The sequence below is a fragment of the Dromiciops gliroides genome, chromosome 6 (genome assembly GCF_019393635.1).
Source record: "Dromiciops gliroides isolate mDroGli1 chromosome 6, mDroGli1.pri, whole genome shotgun sequence".
Classification (NCBI taxonomy): Eukaryota; Metazoa; Chordata; class Mammalia; order Microbiotheria; family Microbiotheriidae; genus Dromiciops; species Dromiciops gliroides.
The window spans coordinates 197,958,281-197,981,940 of NC_057866.1; the positions used below are offsets into that span (position 1 = coordinate 197,958,281).

General features: G+C 37.4%; 1 protein-coding gene across 4 annotated transcripts in view; it reads right to left on the reverse strand.

Moving 5' to 3' along the window:
* GPM6A (glycoprotein M6A) overlaps positions 1 to 23,660 on the reverse strand; it is a 495,836-nt gene that overhangs the window by 216,025 nt on the left and 256,151 nt on the right. Inside the window, exon 1 of one of the 4 annotated variants that reach the window (XM_043970133.1) lies at positions 19,850 to 20,394. The exons of 2 other annotated variants lie outside the window; for them this stretch is intronic. In XM_043970133.1, the coding sequence (XP_043826068.1) occupies positions 19,850 to 19,886 (37 nt within the window). In that variant the 5' untranslated portion in view covers positions 19,887 to 20,394. Of the gene's footprint in view, positions 1 to 19,849; positions 20,395 to 23,660 lie in introns of those variants that run through there. One more of the 4 variants, XM_043970134.1, reaches the window with a different exon arrangement.

Below are 23,660 nucleotides of genomic sequence, written 5' to 3' on the forward strand. Positions count from 1 at the left end.
TCCATATTTAAAATTGTGAAAGACAGGTGGAAATCTTTAGCAGACACTAACTCTATACAAAGGGTATCAGGGTTGCAAAGACCTGCTCTATAATGATTAAAATTGACAATCTTTTCAACCTTTTTATACTTTATCTGCTGGTGATTTCTTGGTGGCTGAATTAAATCCATTCACATCTTTTAGTCTTTGTGACAGGGAATCATAATTATCTCTGGACCCTTGCACTAACGACCTCAGCCAAAAAGACAACACTGTTCCGGCAGATGGTTCTTATTGTTCCCATCTCACACAGGGAATAATTGGCAGCCTCCAGGATAGTAAGTGTCAATCAATCCTGAAAACCAGCCTTGAAGCTGAGCTCAAAGGAATAGTGAATTAGGCCAGTAGGGCATATGTGTTTAAGACCCACAGACTGAACAAGTGGAAATTTATATTTCTGGGGATGCTTCCAAGTTAACCTCCAAAGAGAAACTAATTAACTGAGAAGTCAGAGTTCATAACTAGAACCCTTTAAAATGAAAGGTCTCATGGTCTCTTCTAAGAGAATGGAAACTCCTTAAGGGTAAGGTCTGTTTTGCTTTTGTCTTTGAATCTCCAGTGCCCAGGACCATAATTTCCAAATTGTAGATGCTTAAGGGATGCTTGAATGAATAAATAGAAAGAAGACTGTACTTCATATCAGAAGACCTAGCATCACTTATTAGCAGATGAGTTCCAACATCTATAAAATGGGAATGGCTGAAAGGAAAATTCTTTGTAATTGATAATTGCTACATAAATACGAGCTAACATAGTCATATAACACACCTCTCTACTATTCTTCCTTTTAGGGGAGATATTCATTAATAATCACCATACTCACTTAATGTTCTCATTTAATAGTGGTTACATTAAAGGGGATGACTATTAGAACATGGTGTCAATAGACTTTCTAGTAATAGGGATTTATTTTTTTAAAGTAATAAACATTTTATTTATAGTTTGGGGTTCCAATTTTTATCCTTCCCTTTCTCCTCCCTCCCTAAGGTGGTAATAAATTAGATATGGGTTATACATGTACCATTATGTAAACATTATCATATTAGTCATTTTGTATAAGAAAACTTGAATTTAAAAAATGAAAAAGTGAAAAATAGCATGCTTCAGCCTGTGTTCTATCAATATCAGTTCTTTCTTTGGAGGTGCATAGTATGTTTCATCAGTAGTCCTTTGGGATTGTCTTAGATCTTTGGTTTGCTGAGAATAGTTAAGCCATTCACAGTTCTTCATCAAACAGTATTGCTGTCTCTGTACACAAGGTTCTCTTGGTTCTGCTCACTTCACTATACATCAGTTCATATAAGTATTTCCAGGCCTTTCTGAAATCATTCTGCTTGTCATTTCTTATAATACAATAATATTCCATCACCATCATATACCACAGCTTGTTTAGCCATTTCCCAATTGATGGGCATTCCTTTGATTTCCAATTCTTAGCCACCACAAAAAGAGCTGCTATAAATATTTTTGTACAAATAGGTCTTTTTCTCTTTTGGGGGATATCTTTGGGATATAAATCTAGCAGTAGTATTGCTGGATCAAAGGGTATGCACACTTCTATAGTCCTTTGGGCATAGTTCCAAATTGCTCTAATAGAGATTTATTTTAATAAGTGTGACCTGAGTTTCTCCACCATTGGGGATATATGGCCAAAAGGTTGAGTAGCAAAGAGAAACACTTATAGCCTTAACAGACTTTAGCACAAGGGTTCTTAACTTGACATATGTGAATACAGCTCAGGGGGGAGAGAGGGTCTAACTTCTATGTAATAAAATTAGGTTTATTTTCACTAAACTCTCACTAAAATTTTATCATTTCTTCCAATTATGATTTTTTAAACAACCACCATTATTATAAGAAAGGGTCCATAGGTTTTACCATTTTGTCAAAGGGGTCCATCACACAAACATCCAAAAAATGTTAGTAAGCTCTGCTGTAGTTCAATCCTCTTATTTTACAGATGGGAAAAGACAGGCCAGAAGAGGTTAAGTCACTTACCCAAGATCACACAGCTATCAAGTAGCCACACTGGCATTCACACTCATGTCCCTCTGGTTCTAAATACATTTCTTCTATTTCCATAACACCCACCATGCCTTGATTTCCCAGGGGCACAGTGAACCACAATGAAGGGTACATCAGTGATCTGAAAATCATGATACTAGTTCACCATCTGGGTGGAGTTGATAAAACGGCAAAACACAAGTCTAAGTTCCCCAGGTGATTCAATGTGTAGTAGACATGTAAGATGTTCATTTGAGATTCCGAAGGGAAAAGTCCATGGATGGCTAAAATATATAATCAGTCAACATTTTCCACACTGAAAATATCTGGCACAGTGATAAGATTTCCTAAAATTGTCTAAAAAAGAACTCCTGGTTTTGTTAAAGCATCTTTAATATCAATTAATTTTAAAATATGAAGTATTTCCTGTATGCAAGGCATGATGTTGCCACTAAACCCCCTCCCCCAACCAAAATAGAAAAATGAAAATGGGATTACATTTGTGTATTTAAAGGATTTCCAGTCTCATACTTCATTTTTAATCTAACTAAAATCCATGCTATGCAGGTTACATCCCACTTCTATAAGGGAGATGCTGAGATAATAGAATTTGTGCCAGCAAAAGTTTTGGGTGTCTCTTGATAGAAGAAATCTATTATAGCGGAAGCATTTACTTTCTTCTCTCATGCAGTGTGTGTGTGTGTGTGTGTGTGTGTGTGTGTGTGTGTGTGTGTGTGTGTGTGTGTGTGTGTGTGTGTGTGTGTTTAAATACATGAACTCTGATAAAAGCAGCAAGGAGGTCACCAATAATTCAGTTTAATGACTGGGACCCTTCCGATACTGAACTGGTGTGTTAATTCATTGTCCCTCAAGGACTACAAAAATACCTATAAAATTATCCTGGGCTCATAAAGCATAGCAACCTCACACTAGCCCAACAATCCAAGGCCCAGTTGGCTAATGACAGCTAATCTACTCACCTTGACTAGGTGACAGTTTTAGGACTGTCATGCTAAAACAAAAACCACAAAAACCAAAACAGATCTTTTTGCTGTCTAAGATGGGCCCAATGAATCATTGAGTTGGCATAAACTAGGCTTCTGTGAGTGTGGAAATGTCATTAGCAAACTCCCAAAGTGCTGAACTCATCCAAACTCAAAAAGGAGAAAAATTACCCTCAAATACATGTATTTATGCTGAACAATGACACCACAAAAGGCCTTAGAAACTGAGCAGATTCCACGCATCAATCTTCTCCTTCAGTAACTCAAGCATCAGTTTTATCTTCGTCTTGAGTACCTCTTCCACTGATGGAAATCACAAACCCTTCACAACCCTCCTTGTGGAGTAAGTCTCTGTACTTAATGAGGTCAGTCCTTGGAGGACAGAAACCCCAGACTGTCTCTTTTGTAGCCTGATAGCATTTGCCAGAGTTCGTGCTACATCCCCGAAGCCTTTAGGACCTGAGAATTGTTGTTTTGAAGTCTAGGCCCATGATTTCATTGATGTAGAAGACTCCCAATGTAAAAATTTCCTCTGTCAATGCCAAATATTAACTAATCTATAACTCATCTCTAATCTATCCAGATTTAGCAAGGTAGATCCCTGGGGCACTGACAGATTAAGTGCCTTGTCCATGGTGCTAGAGCAAGTAAATGTCAGAGGCAGGATCCGAACTTAGGTTATGAGAGCTAGCAAAGTATAATGGATAGAGTTGGGAAGACCTAAGTCATAAACTAAAACGTGAACTGAAGATAAGTGGAAAAATATTACCTAATTGCTCTTTACTTTTACAGTCCCATAATGCATCGCATTTTGTGACAGCCAAACAGATAATTTTTCTGTTTTCATATCTTATTGATATTGAAAAAAGACAAATGAGAGATCAATAACTATTGACACATATTTACTCTCTAAACCTTATAAAAATCTTCATGAGTCATGTATACACAGATTGAAGACATCTTTGATGAGAGAATTACTAGGAAACAATCTGATTTTCATAATCAGTATTCATCATTAGACCACATGTTTATGACTTCACAATTAAGTGGGCAGCAAATATAAGATCCCATTTACTTATTGATGGTTAAGAAAAGGCATTTTATTGGGTAGAACAAAACCCTGTGTTACAGGCTTTTGCTATTTTTTAAAAATAAGCTGTGTCTCACAGATATATCAAAATCATTCTAGAATCCTTAGAAGATAATAATAACAGGAATAAACCAATTCAATAACCCCTGAAAATAAATATCAGGTGAGGCATAAAATAGGAAGATGCATGCTCACTGAAGGTATTCACTCCTGATATGATGATATCGGTGATTATGATGATAACTAACATTTATATAGAGCTTACTCTTTGCATGTCCCTAAAGGGAAAGAGATCCAGCACCAAGTCCTATTCAAAAAAGGATTCCCTATAGATGGTGAGGTTTTCTAAATACTTCTATTTGCAGATGACATTGTGCTGATTGTGAAAGTCTGGGGGACATTGCAGAGCCTCTTGGGAGATGAAAGAAGTTTGGTCTGTCCATTTATTTACACAGGAAAGACAAAGTCAATAAAGAGTTTCTGATGCCCAGATTCCAATGTGTACTTTGGATGCACATTCTATAAGTTTGTCCATCAGTATATGTATATATATATGTATATATATATATATATGTGTGTGTGTATATATATATATATATATATATATACACACACACACATATATATATATATATATATATATATGGGTCAAACAGTACAGATGGACAGCAGAGGCTCAGAGTGGACTAGGAGGAGGAGGAAGAGCTAGATTATGTTTGTAAATTTGCTAAGTTCTTTTACTGGCCCCAAGCATCCTATAAAAGCAAAAGGCCATCTTTTTAATATGAACTAACATTCCCTCTGGGTTGCTACATGGCAGTGACTCATGGAACACAAATATATCCAAAGGACTAGCCGTGAGTATACCACAGAGAGCAATACAGGGTCACATGGTAGGCAACAAGATATTCTGGAGAACAGTAGCAAAAGGCAATATCAAAAAACTGTATGGTTGGAAGAACAGGGATGATGGATAGTCAGGCAGAGTGCTCCAGTGGTACCTCACCATGTCAGAAGGAAGCAAAGAGGTCCTCCAGCTCATAAGCTGGTCCTCATGTGGGTATCTAAAGGGAGGACATGAATGAGAGATTCATGGGATTGGCAGACACGGCGGGACTGCCATCGGCATTGTTGGAGGGAACCTCCCAATCCAGGAGATCACAAATCCATTTGATCATTTGAGTATGTTTGACTAAAAAGAGACATGAATTTGTATAAGTTTCATGCTTAAAAATAGATAGGGGGCAGCTAGGTGGTACATTGGATAAAGCACTCCCCTGGTTCAGGAGGACCTGAGTTCAGATCCGGTTTCAGACACTTGACACTTACTAGCTGTGTGACCCTGGGCAAGTCACTTAACCCTCATTGTCCCACAAAAAAGATGGATAGATAGATAGATAGACAGATAGAATAAACAAACAAATGGAATTTAATAAGCTAACAAACACACGGAAACCTTAATTAAATGTTAGAATGGGGATGGATTTGAAAATTGTTACCACTACAAAACTGTTCTTTTAAATTCAGTCTCAAATATAAAGAGCCAGCCAGTTTCTCTATCATAGTTTGCCCTCTATTATGTTTGTGGGCTATTTCGAATTATTACTTTCAGTAGCAGGCAGGCAATAAGTATTTATTAAGCACTTACTACATGCCCGGTACTGTGCTAAGTGTTAGGAATAACTAAAGCTATGATGCTGTTTCTTCTGGCTTCAGCTTATTATTGTCCATAGCATACCTAGAGCCAGCAAGTTTCCACTATAAATTTAAACTATCTGTTAACTTGGAACATAAAATGTTAGCATCCTATAAAACAGTTAGAAGAAATACCTTACCAATGTTATGGGATTTGTTTTCTTTTTATTATTTGGGACTCAGAACCATTCCTTCTACAAATTTCGGTTACCTAAACGTCTGTATTCTGGTAATATTAACCTCACCTGGTGAAAACCTGTTCCATGGGACATTAAAATTTACTTAAAGCCTTAAATATTTCTTACATAAGAAACCAGAGGAAGAATATCAACTGTCCCTGACTCCTTGGCAACATGTAAATCCTCCTTCTCAATCAGTTTTTTTTTTTTTTGTGAAACCCCTAAATGTAGTTCAGTCTATAACTTGACTCAGTTTACCTATAGACTTTGATGAGGTTTATTTCTTTATGAAATGTATGAGATTATGAATCTGTTCAACTTTTATGACACTGAAGGAAGTATGGGATTATGGATCTACCTTTATGGGCTAGGAAGGATGTACAAAATTGCAACATGTAAGTTAATTATTTTCGGTCATTCTGACATAATTTTGCTTCTAAAGGGGGCTTGTGAAACTCCTAATAGGGGTTTACATTTTCTCTGAGGCCTCAACCTATGCTTGAGCATAATAATAAAACCTAGGTTTTTACCTCTATAATTTCTGCATTGTTAAATATCCATTTGGCTGTGGTTACCTACCACATTAACTGAGAAAGGAGATAGTTCTCCCATAACACCAAGTCTCCTAAACTGTCAGCTGAGCACCAGAGTTCAAGTTATTTCATTTCTTTACCAGAATCATAATGGGAAAAACATGTCCACTCTCCAATAAACCAGGTGGGTGGGGAAGGGGAATCACATGGGGGGAATACATTCATCCCAGGATTGCTGCTATTAAACCACTTAATTCAACTTGGGTGAAGGAGTAAGAGAAACACTGCAAAGCAGAAGCTTATTGATGGAATCATTGCAGGCAGAAAATTAAGTCATAGCCTTCATTGACCCCTAGACAGTCTACTTTACCAATCCTCTTCTTCTTACAAGATCCTTCCCCCAAGTTCTCAGAGCAAATGAATATTAAATGCTTACTTCCCTTTGTATCTCCAAGGGTGATTAGATCATTGAACATTTATTGGTCAATAGGCAAGAATGCTTTGTTAGGCTGGAAAACAAAGGGAGTATAAGACATTGTCCCTGCCCTCAAGAAGGTTATGGATGGGGGAGGGAGGGGAGGGGACTTGGCTATAAATGTGTACCAAAAGTCTTAGTGCCATTTTATTGCTATTAAAGCTTAAAACAACAGTAAGACTTGTAAAGACTCTGTGATGCCCATAAAGAAATGCTAGTTAAATAACATATGAAGGATATAGATGTAGTATGGTTGTTATCAGCAGCAGCAGCAGCATTGTTCAGTAATTAATCCTGAGATTCAGAAGACAATTAACAGAGGCCCAACAGCTGTAAGGTAACCTGTATTTTATCCAAGGTTATCTAAGTTAGAAGGTGCTAAAAGTAGAAGAAAAACAACTGAACTCAGCACCTAGTTAGCAAGAATAATTAATTGATAGGAAATCAGAACATGGAGCAGTCTCTCCCCTCTAACCTCTGGTTATCTTCATAGCTACATCCATCTGGTATCTCCACCCATAGGTGATTCTATCTATAAAAGGTTGATTTTGGGGGGAACATTGTTTAGAACATATGCGCTTACCCCCAGATACATCTAGCATAGCTTGCCCACAGCATCAAAATTGGTAGTTACCATCTCTGGAAATATGAGTTAGAACATTCATCGTCTTCATCCTGCATTATGATCTCTTGCTTTGTCTGTTATCCTTTAAGAAGAAAACCATTTTCAACCACTTGAAAAGCAACATTACAAATGTGACCAATATTTGATTGTCTATAAAGTTAACAAGAGAATACTAATCCAAAGGCCAATGGGAAATCATGCCAACTTCATCCCAAATCAATGGGTGCACATGGTATGATGTCTTAACACTAGAAGGGTGCTTTAAATTTTAGAAGATATGAAATGAAAGTTGTACCTCTAACACTTTTGCAATAGAAGAAATGTCTTTATAATATGCTCCAGTGATAAGAATTAATGGTAAGTGTCACCATTTACAAATAGGGCTGAATGAATAAAGTAATCCAGACAGTTCTTTATCTCATAGAGTGACTTCATCAAGTCTGCTCCATGCTGGATAAATCCATGATTGGCAAATTATTGCCTTCACTGATGTGGAAAATGAGACAAAGGAGAAAGGGACAGATCTTTAATGAAAATCAGCTGGCTAGGGGAGTCACAAATGAATTCAAATTTGAAAATTCAAATATATAGGAGGTGCCTGCTGTGACCAGAACATCGTACTAAGCACTGAGAAAGATAAAAGGTAAGAAGTAGTCTTCTTTCTCCTGGAGCTGAATGCACTAGCCTCAACTGTTTCCTTGTTTGTTTGAGACCACAAATGCTTGTAAAAATAAATCTCATCTTACTGAGATATTTTAGCATACAAAGCAGGAATATTGGTCTGTTCACAAAGATCTAGGATGGAGGATGGAATCAAAACCTCTCCATTAGAGATGTTTCCACACAGAGATTGAGCATGTTTCAAAAATGAATTTGCTGTATTGATATCTTTTTGGTAAATCATGAAGAAATGTTAAAAGAATGGCTGGATTCCCAATTTAGAAGGGAAAAAAGTAAGATTGCTGACACAACGCAATACTGATTAGCTTTTTTTTTTTTTTTTAGTGTTTAGGAAGGCACATTTGAGAAAGACACCTATTCCAAATCAAACTTTATTAAACATGACCTGTATTCAACAGGCAAACCCATATTATCCAAAACGTATCTTGATTTCAGAGGTTTAAAATGAACTAAATTGCAATCTCAGCATTTCCTTAAAATGTCAATTAGTTGCTTAGATACTATTAAAGTTCTAGATGCATGTGTACACATAAAAATGCATTTTAAACCATATCCAAAAGGACTCTCCCTGTTTACATTTAATCATTTGTTCTTGAATAGAATCATTTTAAACAACCATATTTTAAATAATTTTTCATAATCCTTCCGCCATCTTAAGGACAAATGTTTGACTCTCAGTATTAACAGCTTGGTCAAAATCTCCACAGCCCACCCTGCCCTCCCACTCCATGGTTGGAAAAGGGTGGGGGGGGCACTATGGGATGATTGCCTCAACTATCATAGATGCAGAAAAGAAAGCAAACAGTTCTCTTTTAGAAACAGTTGGTGGCACAGTAGAGTGCTAGGACTGAACTCTGAAAGATCTGAGTTCAATTCCAGCCTCACACTTCTATTAATTGTATGATCCTGGGCAAGTCACATCTGTGTTTGCCTCAGTTCCCTCAACTGCAAAATGCATAATGGCAACTATTTCTCAGGATTGTTGTGAGGATCCAATGAGATTGTATTTGTAAAGAGCTTTGTATAGTATCTCTCATGGAGTAGGTGCTTAAGAAATGCTTATTTTCTTCCTTCCTTTTTCAAATGGAAACAGGGAATTTGTATGCAATTATCAAACTAATCTTTTCTTTGTAAGTAACCTTTTGCCTCAAGGCAAAAGCATAAATCACTGATGGATCATGAGAATATATACCATAAAGAAAATATACCTTAGTGGGTTTAAGTTTTACCTTTACATAGTAGAAACTTTATTGAACTCTGGAAGTAGAAGTAGAAATTAATTTTCAAATACTTCCTTCCTGTGATCCCACGTTGTAGCATAATGATATATTAGAGACTCTATAGCTGTTCTTTTTCATCATCTATGCGTATGATTTATACTTTAATCTCCAAGAGTGTTTTGTGGCAATAGTGTAATTAGGTTTGTCCCAGTTTATAATAATTGACCTTATAAAGCACTTTACAGCTTACAAATTGATGTCTTCTCCTATCATATTTAAAGGACAAGAACACTTAATAAATACCCTATTACACTTGCACCAAATTGTGACAGAAGAAGCAGTGACAGATTGCTCATTTGTGTTACAAACATCTGAAATGATTATTTTAGCATTCCTGAAGTTATCATATGCAGGGAATTTTCCTTTTCTAACATAACTAGGGGGGCAGCTAGGTGGTGCAGTGGATAGAACACAGGCCCAGGATTCAGGAAGACCTGAGTTCAAATCCAGCCTCAGACACTTGACACTAGCTGTGTGACCCTGGGCAAGTCACTTAACCCTCATTGCCCCACACACACAAAAAAAAAAACTAACATAACTAGGGTTTGTTTGGGGTTAGGTTTTTTTTTGGTTTTTGTTTTTGGGGTTTTTTGCTTCTACACAATAATAAAAATCATATAGATTTATAATTTGCGATTTTTATAAGTCAATTGGACCTAAAAAGTTTTAGAAAACCATCACCACCAACAAAAGCAAATTGAATCATCTGTATATATAATCATAACTAAAAATTGAGCCTCTTTGAGTTTAAACATGTAAATTCCACTTGACTAGATTTCATTCATAGAATAAGAACATAGGTAGTTATGATGCTTCATTGTACCCAGACTCCCTCCAAGTATGGCACTGAGAAGCTGAAACCTAGCAGCCTAATCCCCTTTTTTTTCTCAATGTCCACAACCTTTCTTGCCAGGAAATGGGTAAATGATTCATGGACAATATGAAAGTTAGCTAGCAAACTTCCAAGAGGCTACTTTTGGCGGGGTGTGGTGGTGGTGGGGAGGAAGGGCAATGAGGGTTAAGTGACTTGCCCAGGGTCACACAGCTAGTAAGTGTCAAGTGCCTGAGGCCACATTTGAACTCAGGTCCTCCTGAATCCAGGGCCAGTGTTTTGAGGCTACTTGTTCTTAGGAGGATTTCCTTAACTTTCAGCCCAGGAGCTCTGTTAAGAAGAGGGTAATAGGGACAATGGGACTTCAAAAAGACACTAATCTCTGATGATGTCATCTATAAAACATACAAAATTTATATCGTGTCCCTTCTGAAGGAAAGATTAACAAACAGGTCAGGTCAACACTGTGACTACGCAAATTTTCATTAGAGGCAAAAAAAAAATTCTACTAAAAGATAATCACTGAGAAAGTTACCTTTCAAAAAGTAATAAATAAAAATATCCATCACCAATCAACAAACATTATTAAGCACCAACTGAGTTCTAGACCCTATGTTAAGTTCTGATTATACAAAGAGAAGAACCCAAGTATTAGTCTTGCCTTCCACTGGGGACTCTGAAGTAGCTCGAGTGGGGAGAACAACATGAACATAGAAATACATACAAAATATATACAAAGTAATTTCCTGGGGCAAAGAACATGAGCATCTAACACTAACATGGAGAAAAGTGGGAAGTGGTATTCGACCTCAACCTTGCAGGAATTTAGGAATCTAGGAGGCAGAGGTGAGGAGGGAGTGCTTGTTTTCCAGGCACAGGGTACAATCTGTAAGAAATCATAGTGCATAGGGGCAGCTAGGTGGCACAGTAGATAGAGCACTGGCCCTGGAGTCAGGAGTCCCCAAGTTCAAATCCAGCCTCAGACACTTAACACTTACTAGGTGTGTGATCCTGGGCAAGTCACTTAACCCCAATTGCCTCACAAAAAAAGAAAAAACAAAAACAAACAAAAAAGAAATCATAGTGCCTGGACGTGGAAAGTCTCATAAATGGGCAACAGCAAGTTGGCTGGTTTGGATGGACCACAGTTCATAAAAAAGAGTAATGCACAATAAGCCTGAAAAGGTAAACTAAACCCAAACTCAAAAAGGCTTTAAATGCTAGAGAAATTGAGATTTTATCCAAGAGATAGTTGGGAGCCAGTGGAGGTGCTTAAGCAAAGGAGTAGCATAGTTGAACTTCTGCTTCAGGTCTTCACAAATGAATTGATTGCTGTTTTCAGAATATATTTTGTGGGGAGTTATCAGTTTCTGTTCTACTAAACCATGATAGACATGTGATCAAATTATTCCCAAAGGCAAAAACATGTTGTAATGAAAAACATAAAACCAGAATATATGACAGATATAAGAAAACATTCATTTTGAATACTTCCATATCAAGGAAGGACAGATGTGTTTTGATTACAGTGTGTGTCCAACCACTTCCAATGTTATAAGAAAAAATATATAAAATCAGTTGCTAAATTCTGATACTTTATTTAATACTCATTAAATAATAATTGTTAATTGATCAAGCAGTGTACCTCTACCAAAAGGAATCAATGTCATTCATCCTTTTGTTATTGCTAAAAAGAAAGTACTAGGCATCAATCACACCAAAAAGCTGAACACAGTAAAGACTGACAGTGGAAACCCCAGAGAAGAAAGGATGATTAGAAGTCAGTAAAAAGGGTTTTACTTAATTCTTCATGGCATCTGAGTATAGGAAATATTAGACAGGTGTCAATGCATGGCTAATACAAAAATAATTAATAAGAGGAGAGGAGAATCCATTTTCCCCCCATTATAGCTCCCCAGATTTCTAAGCAATAAGAATTCTCCATCACCTTTCCCTGGGAAGCTCAAAATGCTTTATGGACTTCATCTTAATTACTCAACTTCATTGGGTCACATAAACTGAAAGGATCATTATTTCCTCTCTGATGGATGAAGAAACTAGTTTCTATGGAAGTTAAGTGACTTGTACTCTGTGTCACTGGTGTGGAATCTCCTTTTTTATAGGACTTGATTCACCAAAGTAATGATAACAAAAGCAGTTATCTCAAAAGGCCAATACCCCTCCCCAAGCTTAGAAAACATACATTACCTGAGATCCTAGAAACAGCCTCCTTTTTACCTTCCACCCCAGTTTCATTCTCCTAGAATTCTAAGTGCCCAGGAAAACCTAGATGCAAACTTTAGTTGGCTCATCATTTTGACCTAGGACAAAAGCCTAATTTCCTCCTTAAAATCCAAGAGAAAAAACCTGGCCCAACCCTCCTCCCCTTTATTTTTTTTTTCAACACAGGAGGAATGGGAGTTTATTTCAGATTAGGATATTTAAGACAATGTTCACAACATGAATAGTGACCTTAGTGGGAAAACATGAATTGGTTTTTTATAAAAGGAGCTAATCCACAGCTGGGCCACCTGTTATTATGGATACTTTCCAATTGGATTTCCCAAGATAAGCCAAGTAGCCTGAGTCTATATTTGTCTGTATTAAAAACAGGGTAGGGACTAAAGATTTCATCATTTCCAAGGCTGGGTTGGTCTTGAAGATAATCTAGTCCAAACCCCTCATGTTACAGATGAGAAAACCAAGGGTCAGAGAGATGGTCATACAGCTGGTAGGTGGAAAAATGAGGATTCAAACTAAGGCCTTTAACATCTAAAATCTGCGTTCTTTTAACTCTATCATGATTTTGTATTCAATTATGCTGATTTGATTCAAATAGAAGGGATTGTTTACAAAGAAGCTGCATGGATTTTCTCCAACACCTTACCTTCATCAAAAAAAAAATTATCCATCATATCCTCCATCATTCTATTGACTATTACTAGTGAAAGCCATCTATTGTGGAGGCCCTCTGAAATGTTTACTCAAGTTACTAAACTAGAGTCTAGTGAACACTTTTTCTCAGTTATTGTTCTTTCAATGAGGTATTTAGAGAAAGCTTCAATTAACTTGGGTTAATGAAGAGCCTATTAACATGCTTTCAAAAGAGAGGATTTGAAGCAGTTATAGAAGCAAAAGCAAAGGATGTAGAATTAGAGCAAAGAAGTTCAAATCCAGATTCTGTCCTTTTCTCCCCTTGGACAAGTCATTCCACCCCCTCTGGATCTCAGTTTCCTTATAGTAACATTTAAAAAGTTCAAGAGACATAGTTTCTGGGTAATTAATCATTTTATTAATAAATGGTCAGTGACACTCTTGACCCTTCATAGAACCCACTCAATGCTTATATGCCCTTGGAAGGGTGAGAGTTTCTGAGGACTGCAATCTGATCTAACTAGTTAACAAGAAATGAGAGAAAATAAATATTATAATGAGAGGTGGACCTAGAGAGGGAGCATGGGGACTTTGATGATGTCATTTACTTCCAAATCACTCCCAGCCTCAGGGAAATCTAAAGAAAGGATCTATATCTCCCCCTCCCCCCAACCTTGAAGAGAAATGGGCCAGGGTTTCACCTGAGTTTAAATTCTTTGTAGGGTTGGGTGAGGTAGCAAATATCTACTTTGAGGACAATGTTAATCCAACGTTCACCAGTCCTGTCCTTCAGAGGCTGAGCCTTGAAATGAGGACTTTAGAAAAAGAGGGCAAACTCTGGATCTCCCCAAATCTATTAATCATATCACTCATGATCTAGAGGATGATGGGATAGGTGGACTAAATGACAACCAAGGTCCCTTACTGCCCTAAATCTATGATCTGAGCACTCTAATTTCAGTAAAACAATTACTCCCATATCCCCTTTAGCTACAATATTTTAGGAAGGATATTGATAAGATGGACAATAGGAAATGGAGGGAACTTGAAGTTATGCCATGTAAGATTAGTCTGAGAGGACTTGGAGTTTTGTTTACCATAGATAAAAACCAACTTGTGGTAGGGATGGTAACTTACTTCAAATATTTGAAGAGTTGTCCCATAGGACAGTGATTCAATTTATTCTACTTGGCCCCAGAGGGTAAAACTAATATCCATGACTTCAGAAAGGCAGAATTTGGTTCACTGTAAGTATAATCTTGGAAATAATCAGATCTGTTCCAAAGCAGAATAGGCTACTTTGACTGGTAGTGAGATCCTCATCACTAGAGATTCACAAGCAACAGGTGGATGACCACCTGTCAAATATTCTGCGGAAGTAATCTTTCTTCAGGTATAGGTTGAATGGATGACCACTGAAGTCCCTCCCAAGTCTACTATTCTACAATTTTATAAGGATATTATATTTTTGTTGAATATTTTGGAATTCTGAGATGAATAGGACTTCGAATTAAAAAAAAAAAAGCTCTAAAAACAGGTGCTATAGGGGCAGCTAGGCGGCACAGTGGATAGAGTACAGACTTTGGATTCAGGAGGACCTGAGTTCAAATCTGGCCTCAGATACTTAACACTTACTAGCTGTGTGACCCTGGGCAAGTCACTTAACCCCAATTGCCTCACCAAAAAACAAAGAAACAAACAAAAACCCCAAAACCAGATGCTATGAAAATTCCAAATGAATTTTCTAAAAAAAACTTTTTTCAAGCTCAGAAGCTATGGTAACTAGAATATAGAAAGCTTTCTCAATTTTTTAGAAAATTTACCTCATCTCTACCCACCGACAGGTGTCTCACAACTACATAGGCTCAAAATAGAAAGCTAAATTAATTTATAACTCTTAGAAACCATTCCATGTTAAGTAAGTCCAAATGATGATTAAAAAAAAAAAAAAAGGCAGAGCAGTCAAAGCTCAGCACAGGTTTCAGAGAGTCTTAAAGATTCCCAGACTCTTAGCTATTCCAGACCTAAAGCCCTACTGCAGAGATACCCAATGACGAGAACGATTATGACAGCATTTATTCAGGTGAAATTTGCCCATTTGGTACCAGATTGATACTCTCAAGCTCCCTTTACACAGATCACCAAATGGGAAATGCAGTGTAAGCACCTGAGGCCATATCTGAGCTAAGGTATTAGACTAGAAGGGAAAGGTTCCTAATCTCATTAAGGTTTCACTTTTTGCTATTGTTTGGGGTAATTCCCCATTTACCCCCTAGGCTACTCATGCCACCTTCCCGATTTCCCCAGAAATTAAGCTAGGCTGATAATGGCTAAAATTGGCTATATAAGTGAAACCACATTCATCAGCTCCTTCTGGGTTTATTACTCCAGTTACTCAAGAAGATAGACTATCAAAATGTGCCTCCTGTGAAGATTAGGGGTAGCAGCAAACCTCTTAGATTGTAGTAATCTGTAAACATCTGCAAATATTGCAAACCTATTTTGCAGAATTTGTTGTCGATAAGCAATCCATTAACATTTTTTATAGGCAATGTCTGATCATCCAGTCAGGTAACCTGGAATTTGTCAGGTTAAACTAAACCTTGGCAGTTTCAGGCAATAATTATAAAATGATCTAGTTATGGCTTAGAGGCATTTCATTAATGAATAGAAAAGGAAAAAAAAAGATAAACTGCATAATAAAGAGCTCTGGAATGATAAAGTATACAGAATTTTCAACTTAAGCCTAAAAATGAAAGAACCTAAATTCAAATTCTTAGGGAGTCGAAATGAAGTAATTAGAATGAAACAACAAAATTCTTTTTAAAAATCCCTAATGGGAGCAGCGAGGTGGTGCAGTGGATAGAGCACTGATCCTGGAGTCAGGAGGACCTGGGTTCAAATCTGGTGTCAGACACTTGACACTTACTAGCTATGTGACCCTGGGCAAGTCACTTAACACCAATTGCTTCATCCCCCCAAAAAAAACTCCTAATGGTAGCTTTTTGGGGTACAAGGGAACAAGAAATACATTGTTAGCTACTTATCTCAAATGCCACCTTATCCCATGAAACTTTATTGGATTCCTCCATGAGTATTTACCTTGCTCTTTGTATCTCAGTATAACTTTGTTTGCTATATTTAAATAAATTTTGCTTGTGTTATTATATATCATATTGATCTGTGTTTGCATCTCATCTTAAGTGACTAAGCTTCTTAAGAGCAGAACCTACAACTTGTCTTAAAGAATGTAAGCTCCCTGAGGGCAGGGAATTTCATATTTACCTTGTAAACTCCAGGGTTGAGCAAAGAGCCTGGCAGACAGTAACTACTTAATGTTTGTGGAATTAGCTAAATTTAATCTCTCCCTCAGTGCCTAGCACAGAGTTTTGGACACAATGGGCATTTAGTAAATGTTTGTTGACTTGAAGTGAACAGCCATGAAACCTGTGGGTTTGAAGCAGTGATCATGAAGTGACCATCATCATGTGCCATCCCTATGTGGAAATACCTTCCCTCTTTATAATCAACTTCATATATTGAAAAATAAATGCGACAGGAAAAATAGCTTCTCATGATTCTAAAGAAAAATCTGAAATGACAAACACATTTGAAATGATTTATTTTAAGAAGCTACTGGCTTCTATCATGGCTGCTATCACATTGTACAGCTACAAATATATGGTGAGGTAAGCAGGCAAAAATACTTTGTGTGTGTGTGTGTGTGTGTGTGTGTGTGTGTGTGTGTGTGTTTCCTGAGATTTTTAGGAATTGAAAAAGAAAGAAAAAACAGCACAAATCAAGATGCATGTAAAGTCTTCCAAAGGAAAGAAAATAGTAGAGATTCTCACAGTCAAACCCAAAGAATGTGACAGAATGACAAACCAAGGGGGCAAAAATCTGCACCTGTGTAGAAATCATCATTATAGCTATCGCCATGGCCATCATCATATCATCATCATTGTAGCATTTATATAATGCTTTGAGGTTTACAAAGCACCTTTGGAGTATTATCTCTTTTGAATATCTTACTTTAAAAGCAGCACACCTATCTACAAGCCATCTGCTCTCATCTTTCTGGTGCCTGGAACCCCTTTGACAATCTAGTGAAATCTATGAATTCTTTCCCAGAATAATATTTTTAAATGTATATAACATACAACATAGGATTACAAAGAAAACCATTTATTTTGAAATACAGTTAACAAAATATTACCAAAAAAGATCAAAGATGGTAGGTTAAGAACCCTCATTTTATGCCTTTTTACCCAAGCTACTCAGAAATCTATAAAGATTCCATCAGTTTTTCAGAAGCCCCTTTCAAGCTTAAGAATCATCAGGTTTCTTACTGTCAACTGCAGCTCCCTCATATGTATATCTTATACCTAAATTCCAGTAGCCCTCTTTAGCAATCAACTCATGTAGAGACTTAGACACAGGTAGTGTCTAATACACAGGTTTGAGAAAGCTGAGAACAAATCCTCTTTCTTAAAAAACAATCCATAAATCTTGCCATTTTAATTGAACATACTTTTCAATTAAAGCAAACATCTTTTTTTTTTCAGGTTGAGCATATGTTTTGCCACTTGTTTGTGATGGCAACCGTGCTTTAAAAGGGGGAAAAAGAAGATCCTAACACATCATCTCCAAATGAAAAAATCAGACATGTTTTTGCATACACTGGGATGACAATGATTAATTACATCATCTGTCTTGTTTATTGGACCGAATACTTTCTCAGTTTTGCATAGCATACTGTATACCAACCTGTTCACTCTTTTTACTTGGTACTTGTTGGTAACATTTTCATAATTTTAATATAAGAAAACTAATATTTTTAAAGGAAGCTTACTGTCCAAACAATATCAACAGTGAGATAAATCTCTTTGGCTCGGCTATCAGGTTCTCAATCTCTAAGGCAGGCACCTCATTTTGAAAAATGTTTATACTACAACCAGCAAAAAATCATAACATCTGATTCATTTTTAAAAGACTAGAACCCCACAGATGCTTGCCACTTAAAGCTCTCTAACCTATCTGCTTTCATTTGTACATTTAAAGCCCTCTAATGTAGGTTATTTGGTAAAGGTAGGGAAATCTTTTAGTGAAAAATATAAGGGGACCATATAATGTTCATCTCTGTGTTGCTATTAATGTGAGTGAAGTGTCAGTGAAGCTGTCCATGACTAAAATGTGGAGTAGTGTGCATCCATCATTATAGAGTGTATACAAATCTGAGGTAGGCTTGATACCAATGTTCTCTGACTTTGACCTGTCTGAATCTATTTGGTACATCTCACATCAAGTCAAGAGAAGAAGGCTCAGAAAAGTGAAATGTGTCAGTAATAATGAGAGCATGCATGCCCTGGACTTGCAGCAAGCACAGAGATTGACATTAAATTACCTGCTGCACCACCTCCAATCTGGTAACAACCTAGAAAGGGGGAGGGGGAGAGAAGGATTTACATGCAATTTATATCCACTTTGATTACTAATCCTTAATTCCTTTTTCACTTCTGCCTTTCAACCCTGATTCTTCAAAGTGTCACCTGGGTTACTTGGTTCACAAGAGCATTTTCTAAATCATTACATAAGACAGTACTGGCATCAAGGAAAGATAGCACCAGAGGTGAAAGCTAGGGTTCCTTCCAGCCAAACCACTTGACACATAAAAGGACCCTAGAGTGGGTTATTTAAAATGAGACCTGGGTATTATGTCCAAACAAATATGATTTAGTAAATATTATTTTAGAAAAGAAAATGTCAATAGTTAGGTCTCCTTTTTAGAAGTTGAATTTTTTGGTCTTTGCAGAGAAAAGCACAGATATCACTGGGAAATTTACAACCTTTCCTTCGATGGATGCCAAAGCCAGCCAGCTTCCACAGATGAGAAGGGGAATTTAAAAAGAAAGAAAGAAAGAAAGAAAGAAAGAAAGAAAGAAAGAAAGAAAGAAAGAAAGAAAGAAAGAAAGAAAGAAAGAAAGAAAGAAAGAAAGAAAGAAAGAAAGAAAGAGAAGAAAAGAAAACCAACAGACTCACAAGCACACACACACATCCCAACACCAATACCCTAAATATACTATTAGTCTTTGTTCCATAGGACCCCCTTTTCAAAGGTGAAAATAATGGTTATATTGTCAAGCTTCTAGCCGGGACTAGCAACAAATATTGAGAGAGGGGCTCCATCATAGGTCACACCAGGGCTCCCTTGACCCAGCTCGACAAGCGTGAAAACATGAAATAAATGAAGGTTAACAAAGACTGATCCAAAGAGCAGCTAGTGCCAGTTAAATGCTGATCAGAATTTTGCCTAATCCACGATTCTGTGCCTTTGCATACCTCTCATCCGAAATATTCACAAATAATCGTGACATTTGTGCCAGGCATTAATACGAGTGGTCAGAGAGCAAAAATCCAGAAAGAAAAATCTGTCTTCGGAGAGAGATCGTCATTAGCGTTACTGGCATGCCCCTAAAAGCAAACAAGGAAACTGCAAAATAACCAAGTAGTCACAAATAAACTGTTTTCAGCCCACTACCTTTTTGAGTCTGTCCTTCTTCCATATTCTCTTCCATGACTGCTTTTCTTCACTATACAGTGGTGCAGGGAATTTAATCAGACGCTTCAATTAGATGTTGGAGAAACTGTGGCTGTCCCTGTTCGTTCCTCCTCTTTTCCTGGGAAGCTCCAAAAAGCAGTGGGTAAGGCAAGTCCTCAGAGCTTAGCTGAGGCTCCCTCACTCCCCTTGTTTGCTGGGAGACAGGCTGTCAAGTGTAATTTCATTCAAATTACTCTTCCGTGAAGATTATCAATTTTTCCTCTCAAAGCTGCCCCATTGTGCAGCACTGTAAGCAGGTATTCAAACAAATAGCCGCGGAATTTGGGGGGGTGTTGGGGAGGGGGGGAGATTTGGTGTCAGTCTCAGTAGCAGAGGCTCAGGGATTCGTAAGCCTCGCTTTGCATATAAAATGGGGAGAAGAAATTGAGGTTTGTATTGAAATCTGGGCTTTAAATTGGAACCAGGCTGCACTGAGAACAGATGGAGGGGTGTCCTAACATGAAGCAGACCACCAACCCATAATTCCCCCTATTTGCTACCAAAGTGGGAAAGCCCAGATGCCTGTGGGTTTTTTTTTTTTAATGCTGCAGTAGTTGTTTCTCACTCAGATAGGTTACAGAAATGCTTTTTCATTTTCCTCTTCTCTAAGTATCTACTTAATTTGATTTAAAAGCTCCTGGAAAGGATGTAGTTACACTTATCTGAGGTCTGATCTTAAAAGGCTATTATTGAAAGGGTATTTGTAAGCTCACACCTTTGCAGATTTAAAAATAAGCAGGGGCAAGATGTTTGAAGGAGATGAGCATATATCTTTAAGCCTCAAAGGGACAGTGTTTAAAGCAATTATTTCACTGCAGTGGCTCGGGATTCCTAAATGTAAGGGGATAGGGAAAGGCTGAAAACAAATCCCTTGGTGTCTTTAGGATTGCAAACTAGCTCACTGGAATTACTTATTTCAAAAAGGAGTCTCTAGGAGTGATTTTCGATGTTAAGGTGGTGGGGAAAGGCAGGATACTGGAGAAATTGTGGCTAAAGCATAGGAGGGACAGCCACTTGTTCTGGGAATTCTGCAGTCAGATTTAGAATGCAAATCACAATGCTGCAGTCTGGCAATAAATTAGCATTTTTGTACCTCGGCTGCTGAGATGCAAAAGTTCCAATACTTTCCAAATGGTGCAGTAGGAGAATAAACAGTAGAACTTATCTTAAGCCTTTTAGGACAGCAACAGGAAAGAATCCCTTAACTAAGAACAACACACAGGCACACCGAGGCAAAAGCATCAGAATACCAAATATGATAGATGGTCTTCTGGTTAAAATTGCCACAAACAATGCACTTCCAGCAGCCACTGATCCATGTTGCAGTATGTATTTACATGTATTTAAAAGGAGCCAGTTTACAGGCTTCCCCCACCTTAAAAAAAAAAAAAAGAAGCAAACCCCAGTTTAGAAACAAGTGGATGACATCATTTCTCTCACCAAACAGTGGCTAAGCCATTGCACTTATGGATTCACCTGTTTTCTCTTCTACCCTTAAATTTTAACACACACACACACACACACACACACACACACACACACACCAAACTAAGAAACATTTCTATATTGGATTTGAGTTCTGGTACAAAGGCTTTTGAAGAAGCTTAAATTCATTCCAGCGATAGATTTCTAAAGGGCCATGGAGGGGGGAGGTAGGTGAGTTTCTGGCAATATATGATACCATATTATCATTTGTTCTTTCCTTGGTTTTTCCATTTCCACTGCCACCACCTTTGTCCTGTAAGGAATGGAATGCCGCCACCTGCTGGAAACTTATTGTAGGAAAGCTCCGCCCTGAGGAGAAGGCGTCTGAGGGCAAGACATGCAGCTTTTCTTTGGCATCAGGAAGTGACATTTGCTGGTGGGAGGAAGGCTGGCTCTCTCACTCTTTTTTACCAGGACTCTCATGGAGAGAAGAGCAGGAGAACTGTAGCTCCCTGAGATAGATAGATGAATCTAGGTCTTTCTCTCTTTCTTCACCAAATTCTTATTCTCCTTAATAAATGCTTAAAAGTCTAAATTCTTGCTAAAGCTTATAATTGATTGGCGACCACTCATTAGATGTTTTAGACAGACTAGCTAGAATTTTAGATCTTACAGTCCATATACTTTATCTATTGCCTGGACTAATACAAGAGCCCTGAAGAGAGTGCTCTGCTTTTAATGCAGGGGATCTTAATCTGTTCTGTGTCATGGACCAACCCCCCTCCCCCAGACAGTCTAGAGAAGCCAATATGAGCCCTGTCTCAGAATAAAGCCATTGTATGCATAAAGGAAAGTATAGAAGCTTACAAAGGAAATCAATTATATTGAAATAGCTATCAAAATATTTTTAAAGCATTTCATGGACCCAGTCTAAGAATCACTGATCTAGCCTTTCCATGTCCCTCTCCAAACCATCCTTTTAACAACTAACAAACAAATTTTCCTGATATACAGACTCATAGAATGTTAGATCTTATTGCACTACTCAAAACCCTCCATAGCTCATTGTTGTCTATTGTAACAAGTCCAAACTCCACAGCCCCTGTCAAAGCCACTCCACAATCTGGTTCCAACCTATCTATCCAGGTGTAGTTCACTCTGCTCTTTGCCACATAACAATTATGGTCTACCACAAAATGAACCAACACATCTGCCACTTTCCTATATCTGTGACTTTATCTTTCTTTTAAATTTTCTTTTTTATTATGAATTTAGTTGACCTGCAGGGGTAGAGGAAGTTCAGTCCCTACCTTCACCTGTCATGAACAAACATGAACACTCAAATGTATGAGAGAGATATCAAATTACTATTATGTTGTTCTTTTAAGTGTATATCACATTTAACTTAAAATTAACAAAATTAGCCTGCTTGCCTATGTCCCTTCTTAACATCTTTCTGCTCTCTATATTCTTTGACTTTTTAATTTACTCTTCTTTCTTTTCTTCTCTTTTTTTGCATCACTATCACTACCCACTAAATGACACGCCCCACATTCCTCACCCCATGAGATTTCAGTCTTGTAATGAATAGAGTCAAGCAAAACTTTTCGACATATTTGTAACATCTGAAAATATACCTCATTGTGTGCCTCTATCCCAGAACATCTTCCCTGGGGTGGGACACTTGTTTTGTCATCAGACTTCTGATGTGGTATACCGTGATCAAAAGTTGTGCTCTGTATGAATTGTTCTTCTGGTCCTGCTTGCTTGACTTTTCATCAGCTCATACAAACCTTCCCAGGTTTCTCTGAATTTATGCCATTTTTCACTTCTCTTGGTCCAATATTCCAGTACATTTGTATACCACAATTTTTCAACAGTTCCCCAATTTATACCCTCTTTGTTTACAATCCTTTAGTAGAATAAAAATATTGCTATGAATACCCTTTGGGGGTATATGTCTACCAGAAGGAAATCTTCACAGTTCTGTGACTTCGGGGATATAATCCTAAAATGCTTCTGAAAATGGTATGACAAAATTTATAGCTCCATCCTTAGTGTAACAAGGTACCTGTCCTCCTAAAGCCTCTTCAACACTATGTACTTTCTTTATTCATCATTGTTCCTAACTGGAGGAGTATAAAGGAGAATGAAGTGAAATCTCAGATTTATTTTAATTTTCATTTTTTTCTTACTGATTTGAAATGAAAGACATGCATTTCCTCTTTTGAAAACTTCCTATTGCTTTGATCATTTACTTGATAAGGAATGCTCTTATATTTTACATTTGTTTCATATCTCTTGGATATCAGACCTTTTAGCCCAG